This window comes from Chenopodium quinoa, unplaced genomic scaffold, assembly GCF_001683475.1.
Source record: "Chenopodium quinoa cultivar QQ74 unplaced genomic scaffold, ASM168347v1, whole genome shotgun sequence".
In the NCBI taxonomy this organism is placed as follows: Eukaryota; Viridiplantae; Streptophyta; class Magnoliopsida; order Caryophyllales; family Amaranthaceae; genus Chenopodium; species Chenopodium quinoa.
This window is the reverse complement of record NW_018744582.1, coordinates 1,563,980-1,572,434: the sequence shown is the minus strand read 5'-3', so window position 1 is coordinate 1,572,434 and position 8,455 is coordinate 1,563,980. Positions and strand designations below refer to the sequence as shown.

At 36.3% G+C, this 8,455-nt stretch overlaps 1 protein-coding gene across 2 annotated transcripts; it reads right to left on the bottom strand.

The window, feature by feature from the left end:
• Positions 1 to 361: 361 nt before the first annotated feature.
• LOC110699257 (probable zinc metalloprotease EGY2, chloroplastic) lies at positions 362 to 7,031 on the bottom strand. 2 transcript variants are annotated; one of them, XM_021876748.1, is made up of 13 exons: positions 6,691 to 7,031; positions 6,505 to 6,583; positions 5,273 to 5,350; positions 5,070 to 5,171; positions 4,256 to 4,312; positions 4,016 to 4,126; positions 3,368 to 3,442; positions 3,181 to 3,286; positions 2,975 to 3,068; positions 2,425 to 2,578; positions 1,095 to 1,302; positions 850 to 1,010; positions 362 to 761 (listed from the first exon to the last, which is right to left on the bottom strand). In XM_021876748.1, exons 1-13 carry the CDS (start codon positions 6,846 to 6,848, stop codon positions 513 to 515), a joined length of 1,632 nt encoding a protein of 543 aa, XP_021732440.1. In that variant the 5' UTR covers positions 6,849 to 7,031; the 3' UTR covers positions 362 to 512. The 2 variants fall into 2 exon arrangements, with proteins under 2 accessions (XP_021732440.1, XP_021732441.1); XM_021876749.1 differs by having other exon boundaries at positions 4,256 to 4,309.
• Between the last annotated feature and the right edge of the window lie 1,424 nt (positions 7,032 to 8,455).

Sequence of the window (8,455 nt, the reverse complement as noted above, 5' to 3'; positions counted from 1 at the left end):
CTTTTGAATTTCTCTCTATTGATGAACTTTTTATACTATGAGTACAGTATTTATAACAAATATCTTAATTTTAACATGAAACCGGAAAAATTAGGTTGAGATGGAATGAGACTCAAAGTATAACATCAACTCGGATAAGTTTGTGTACATGTTATTATCGAGAGTATAGCATCTTAGAGGTTAATGCTTAGTGGAGTTGTGAAAATCGCCCAATTCCTACAATACACAAGCGAACCAAGGTCTCAAACAATAGATCAAGTTGATCACGAATTCACGATGGAAGAGTTGTTTGGTTATAAATTATAACATTAAAGAAAGTTGCAAAGAGAGAACATGTGAATGGTTTGAAACTCATTCCAAATATATTGAATTTTAAATCTTTATTGCTGTGAGATGACATTCCCAAGTACAAGGCCCGAGGGGATTGTTTGAAGGCACTATAACAAATATTCTGTGATACTATACTTACAAACTAATCAACGATGAACAACTTATAAAAGTCTGCCTGTGTTTCATAAAGTCGTCAAGGCTTCATTGGCGAATGGGAAGGGATAAGGCAAGCATACAAGAAGTCCAAGGACTAAAACTGCAATTCCAAGAGCAACATTCTTCTGGTCAGGTTCGCTGATTTCCTCAGAAAGGGGAGCAATCGGACCCCTCTGTAAGATATATATCAGAACTACCCAGTAGAATGCCACATCGTTGAACAATGAAGACAGTCCGAGAAGTACAATTGAGGCTCCAGTAAGCCGGACGGATGCCTGTCAAATGTCAAGTAAAGTCATCAGCAGATAATTTGAGATACCAAATTTGGCTTTCTGCGCATACCTGTATACTTCATAACTGTACCTTTCTTCCCCATATGGCAAAAGAAATACGCCCACCGTCAAGCTCTCCAGCCGGAATGCTGTTAATGGCATTAATTAGCAGCCCAGCCCATGCCCATAGGACAAGTGGATTGAGTGATATTGCTTGACCTTCCTTAAGGACATCCCCTAGAAGTAGTTTTGCTATTCACCAAAAAAAGTGATAATCATCAAGATCCTCATTCAACACTAGAATGCAACAAATGGATGCAAGAGAATTTTGCATACCAGTTCCCCCGACTAGCAATGATTCATGAAAAACAGCACCATCAACAACAATGCCAAGGCCATCACTTGGCGGTAGAATGAATCCCAAAAGGAACAGTATGAGACCCAAACTATATCCAGCCAGGGGTCCAGCCGCAGCAACCTTCAGAAGATCCTCACGTTTAGGTACAAGATTGACGATCCTTGTGATGGCACCAAAAGAGCCTATCTGTTGTCAGAGTAAATCCTCAGACATTTTGTGCAGCATTTCTAAAAAAAAGTTTAAGAACATCTCATTTTCATGCATAGGAATTTTTATATATGAGCTTCAGCAACAATAGATATCAACCATGATATTCTATTCAATACATAGCAGGATATCCAAAATCTCATTTTCAAGCATAGGAGCTGTAGGCTTGCATATTACAAAGGGTTCAGTGATGCGTGTGTTCGCCTCTTGACTGTAAAGGACATGTATGATTATTATTGGAGGATCCTTCTACAATTTGCCTCTTTGTTTCCCCCCTCCATATAATGTCTCCCTCATGCCTCTCCAACATGGTACAGAAAAACCATAGCCTTAGCATAAGGACATCTTCTTGTCTTTCTTTTTAACATCTTTTGTAATACTTCATCTCCTAAATATTGACATGCTCCCCACGTTTTGATTTTAGATTGTCCCATATTATTCTCTTCTTTGGTTCATTAATTTATTATCCAATCTGCTTTCGCTACTACTAATAAACTGTAATATTATTGGTTAGTTACAATTCATTAACTACACTCATGTTATTATTTTAAAGTCGACATGGCCATGGAGTAGTATTTTAGGGAACAAAAGGGGTACATCAACATTCCAAAATAGTTCGCTCACTTATTATGCCAAAATAGTTCGCTCACTTATTATGGAAAATACTTTTAGACGATAAGTTGGTGCTTGGTTATCATATATAAATGATTTGTTGTGATGATAGTGGAGTATATTTCATTAAATGAGAGGGCGTGGGACCTAACTTTTAGTGCTGGGAATAGAGAGACAACAAAGAAGTGGGTCGATTCCATTTTTAGATATAGGCAACAGATAAAAACGGAAAGTGAGGCATACTATTCTGGAACGGAAGACGTAAATAATTACATTGCCAAAGGATAGTGGAAAACAGAAGATTATACAATGCCGGTATACATTTTCACTAAAAGCTTTTCGTGCCTTGCCTTTCATTTATACTCTTCAGATTTCTTTAATGTCCTGATATCTTATATAAAAATTGTATAAATGAATGAGTGGACTCTAGCAGCAAAGACAATACTCCGTATGTATCTGATATAATTTTCAACAGGGGCAATATCATACCTGCCAACTGGGGATGAAATATGGCACACCAAGTTTCACTCCACAATCATTAGCAACAAAATAATGTCCAAGCTCATGTACCCCCAAAATAAGCGCGGTCACAAGTGCTCCAGGAAGGCCATTCTTCAGCAATTCAAGCTTATCAAAACTAGATCTGAGATAGCACATGGAAAACATAAGTCCTTAACATAGTAGTTTTGCAATTTGAATAAGTTACAATATTTTAGGTATGCTGCCACCACAAGTTGACTGATCAACGGCCTTTCAAGAACACAAGAAGATTTAAATTCTCAGAAAAGAAGAAAATGCAACCACCAAAGACAATCAAGTTTATTCAGATAAGATCTGAAGGGTTTGACAGAACATAATTTTTGTTCAAAGTCTCAGACATGAGACAAATATCATGTAACAAACCCTATGACAGATAAATTTAAAAGGGAAAAATCTGAAGTCTTTCCTAATTAAATAATGTCCAGAGTTTTGGGTGAAACGTGGAATGAGTGTAAAGACTGTAAATTAGAGATGAACGAGAGTTGAGAAAAAGGCATACAACAAGTTTGACTGCAGTTCAGGAACATTTCGAAGTAGTAAGGTAAAGAGAGTCACCAATCCAAAAGCCCCTGCTGCAAACCATTCTGGAACAGCTGCAGCAATTCGTGACAATAATCAAGGTTGGGAATGTTGCATTAGTCTGAAGAATAATAAGCAGCCATAACATCTAAGATGAGAGCCAGAAATCAAAAGAGATTAATTTACATGTTGTCTCTGGTTGCAATGTTATTCTTGGCACCACCACTGCCACAGGTTTATCATCTTCAGGATTGATAAGCATAAACAGCTTATATTGATCTCCCAATGTATCCTGCATGTGAAATAAAAGCCTTACAAGTTGCTCATCTTAGAATTAACAAGTGCAAACTGCAAAGACTAAAGACCAACGTACCTGCAACCTCTTTGATAGCTTTTCATAGCTTTTCGATGCTACCCCTCGTAAATTTCCTTTAAATAATACTCCACCCTAACAAAAAAAAAACACAATTTCATAGCAGTCATACTTACTTTATTCGGGTTTATAAATTATCTGTAAAGACTCCACATTTAAAAAGAGAGTATTCCTGTTTCTCAAGGAAAAAAAAAAAGAAAAAGAAAAAAGGGAGTATATATATTCAAGCTTTCATAAACTCAGAGACAGCAAGCAAGCCAACAGTTCAAAGCATCACCATTCTCAATATTAGAATTATGATCAAGAGACGGTCTCTTTAAATGTATACTAGTTAAGAGTCATAAGATCCCAAATCACCCATAAAAAGTTATCAGCAGGAAGCACAGAAGCATAAGACATGAACAGACTAGTTCTCTACACTAACTTAACTAATCAAGTACCACATTGAATATAGTTTAAATTTTCAGTCTTTTTAGTTTACCGAACACTTAAATTATTTGAGACAACTTTCATTAGTTTATTCTTGTTTGAGACTAAAGCTTGCTGGTTTCTGTAACCGTAGGAGGGTAGAAGGGACACGGAGAGAGGAGCATATGCAATAGAGTGACAACTAACAAGGCAACAGAAGCTGCGGTTATAATGACTAACCTCATATGGTTCTTGCCCCGTCACGAAAAAAGTGTCAAATCCAAACACTTGATCTCTAAGTATATCAACTATCTCCTTTGGAATCCTAATTGTTTCATCCAGCTGTTGCGGCTGTTCATAGCATCATAAAATTTACTCAGTAGAATGGTTAAAGATCAGAGCCAGGGCAATATTACAATAATAGAAAGAAAAAAATTAACAGAGCTGAAACACTAGCCTATCAGATACAACCATAATCACCTTCACACCTGGAAGAGGTGAACCACTGGCAACTTGTAAATTATCAGGATCATCCTGCTAATATTCAACAAGAAGAAATTATTGTCAGAAAATTACGAGGAAGAATGGAAATCAGCCAATACATTATGCCGCCAACTCCAGTAAATTTTAAACAGCAGAACATCTAAACTCTAAAGTTGGTAAGGGAAAATAACCAGAAAGCCTCCTTATAAATGAAGATCTTTCCCATAACCCTACTTCAACAAATTTAGTATAAAAACATTATTAGGTACGGAACAAAATTTTATCAGAAGAAACCAACTAGAAGTTGCTAATTTGAAACAAATTACGTGGTTTTTATTCTACAGACAAAAAAGAAACTTTGAGTACAAATATAAAATTATCTTTTATCAGATGGAAAATGGACAAGTGAGTATGACACTTTGACCAGAGAATTAAATCAAAGTTGTTAGTTTGACATTTATACAGCTATAAATTAAGGATGAGTCTCCTTTACAACGATAATTCTTTAAAAGTGTGCCTCTCTCCACAACAACAATCAAAGCCTTAATCCCAAAGATGGGGTAGAGTTTCCTTAAATGATGGAAGGAAGGTTATAAGCAGGACATAATAAAGCATATGCTAGCTTCCAACACAAAACTCTGCATAATAATAAACACTCCAGCAAGAAAACATAACAAATTTTTGTTTACTTTTTGAAAGTTCACCAATAAAGTAAATTGCAATTATATGAGCAGTCTCAAAAGTAGAAAACTAATATAGACATTGAAAAAATAAAATTATATGTCAACATATCTATCAAATAACAACATACTTGCGTACCACCTTCACCATTGACTTTGATCTCACTGTTTTGATTGTTTTGTATAAAGTTGTTGAGTGAATTTAGAGCCTCAGTGGTGGATACCTGCTCCTTCTACAAATATATAAGATCCAGACAACTATGTCAAAATGAGTGAGATAAGATGAAGTATAACAAAACTACATGATAACTAATAGAACAAATTTAAAAATTACCTTCTCAAACTGTGAATCATTCTCTGTGCTGGAATCAGCCGACCCCACACTTTCATTTCCTTCATGGTTATCCTTTCCCTAGAAATTGTTATATTTAACAAGAGACTAAAGCATTAAGATCCAAAATTTTAACATCAATGCTATGCTCATTAATAAAAAAGGATGTAATGTAGGATCTGACTGTGAACTTCAGCGTCAAACTATAAAAATCCGTCCATATCAGTTAACCAAACACCAAGTGTTATACATACATTGATATGCCAATACAAGTTGCTCTTTCTTATTTCAGCTGAATGCAGACTAAGTTGTATGATATATGCATGTTAAATCTTGCTCGCACTGATTCCCGCTGCTGAATCCATACGTCTATAAAGCACCAACATAATATATAACAATGTTGATGAATTAACAGTTCTAGCATTGTACTAATGGCTGTAAACCAAACTCCTTATGCTCTATCTTAAGAGTAAGCATTCGTTTTCACTCACCTCCCACCTTGAGCCCCACTACATGACCATAAAATTAAAGAAACATACAAAGAATTTGCCAAATTTTATTATCAAACCAACAAACTTAGTGTCATTCTCTCAGTTCCGAATAATTTAACAACATACATTCACTTGGCTTCAGTGTAATTCTTATTTATCCTAAACAAGCAACAAAATGGTTAGATAGGATAAAAATATTGACATAGTTACCTCATTTCTTAATTTAAAGAATGGTTCATTAGTCTAGTGATAAAGAGACCAAGAAACAAGCTAATCAAGATCAACATAGTCTAAACTTAATACAAACTCAGCTCAATTTTAGTCAGGCAAAACAAACTTAGTTGAGCTAAACAATATACTGAATAACCAAAGTTAAAGGTTCCCTTAATTTTCTCTCCCCTTATTAATCTACTCCCATGAATCCACTGCAAGCAATTCACGATTCAAAGTAAACCTTTCACATTAAGCTCAATTCAAATCCTTAACTAGCCAAGTAGCCAACATGAGATGATATCAACCTAAACTCAAACTAGAATTAGCTCATAATCACTCCATATATTGTCACAAAAAGTACATGCAAACACATTCAAATGACAATATTACAAGCTCGTTCTCACTCCTAAATTGGCACAAAACATTGAAATAACAATGAAATCAGAAAACAAAAAAAAATTAAAAAAAAAAAACACACACACAAGTACACAACTAAACAAAGTTCAAGCTTCTGAATCGAAGAAAACATACCTTAGTATCATTGGTATCAGGTTCAATATCATCTTCACCAACTCTACAAACGAAATCAATTTTTCTTTGAATCCCTAACCTAATACCAGAAATTCAACAATCAATCAAAAATCACAATATACATAAGATCATAACAATTAACTGCAATTCTAATCAAAATATAAACGAAAAAAAAGGAAGCGATACCTAGAAACAGCAACAAAACGCAATTGACGACTGCGAAATTTACGAGGAAAATCCATAGAAGAAGAAGCAACAATCAAAGGCTGAAAACGAAGAACAGAGCAATAAGTGCACTGCGAGAGTGATGATAAATTGCAACGCAAATCTGTTGGAATTCCCATGCTTAGCTTCAATGGCGACGAATTTGAACTTCAATTTGATGCGAAATTCAGCATCATTTGGCAGCAAAAATCTGTAGTGGACGATGAAAATGGAGTTTTTTTTGGTTTTGGACGTGTGTAAGAACTTGAAATTGCGAACAGTGTGGGGAATCTTATCTCTGAAATATCGGAAACTCGAAATTGGTTCGATTGATGCGGCCCGCTTATTCAGATGTGTTCGTCTCGTAGCCAATGGGCTGCGCGTGTCATGGTCCACTGCTTCTCGGGCTTAGCAATTACGAGGTTACGGAGCATATTGCAACAAGGATAAAATTACACATCTAAAAACACATTTTAATTCACTTTTCTATGGTTACATATTCTATTTTATAAATGAATAAAGTGAACAAAATAGGGCTTTCTTGTCACCTAAAATACAATTTTATAGTGATTGGGACCGTCTCTATTATTTTGCATCATTTGACATTTCATAATTTTAGAAGATGCATCTTAAAACATATGTATCTCCATTTCCATACGCGTAAAATTTATAAAATTTTAATATGGAGCATTAAAAATGTATACAAAAAACATCCAACATCATCACACATGATTATTATATTACTTTATATCTCTTATATATTAACGATAATTAATGGTTCCCGTAAAAAAAAATGATAATTAATGGTTAAAATTAGACCCATATATTAACAATAGAAATAATAATATGTACTCCATACTTTTGAAGTATGTGATTGATCCAATTCCCATTGAATACATAATCCATTACGACTAATATAGACTATTAACAATATCAATATACCATGGATAACTCAATTATTTATCATAGAACTAAACAGTCACTCCACTTTTGTCATATCTTAAACATTAAGCCGTTTGCTTGGGGGTATTCAATAAAGGGAATGGGAATCGACGGGAATCATTCCCTTTATTGTTGTTTGTTAAGCCACTTTCCAATTCCCTTTACCCCCTTCATTCCCCCAAATCCCTCCAAGTTCATTCCCCACCCACCCCCCAAGGTATTTCCATTCCATTCCATTCCATTCCTTGGCCACCACCCTCCTACCTACCCACATCACCGGAACCACCATCACCATCGTCACTTTCGTCACCGTCGTCGCCGCCCTCCCCTCCCCCAAACCACCATCACCGAAACCTCATTCCCCTCCCCTCAAACCACCAACGACACATCACCGAAAACAGCTCCCCTCCCCAAACCCCCTGGCTACCTTCGTCACCGTCGTCGTCGCCCTCCCCTCCCCCAAACCACTATCACTGAAACCTCATTCCCCTCCCCTCAAACCACCAACGAATCTGAACGTTGGAGCAATGGGATTGATACGTCATCGGAGTTAGGGTTTTTTACGTGGTGGGTAGGAGTCGAAGAAGGGAGAGGGAGCGGCAAGGAGGTCGGGGTTGGTGTCGCCAGCGTAGGGGAGGGGCTGGGGTGCTGGCGGGGGTCGCCGGAGGCCCGGGAGTGGGGAAAATTTTAATGAAAGAGATCAACAGTGGTGGTGGTGAATCTAGTGATTCCCATTGTTTTTGTACAACCAAACAACATACTACATTTAAGGGATTTTCATTCCATTCCATTTCATTCCCTTTGT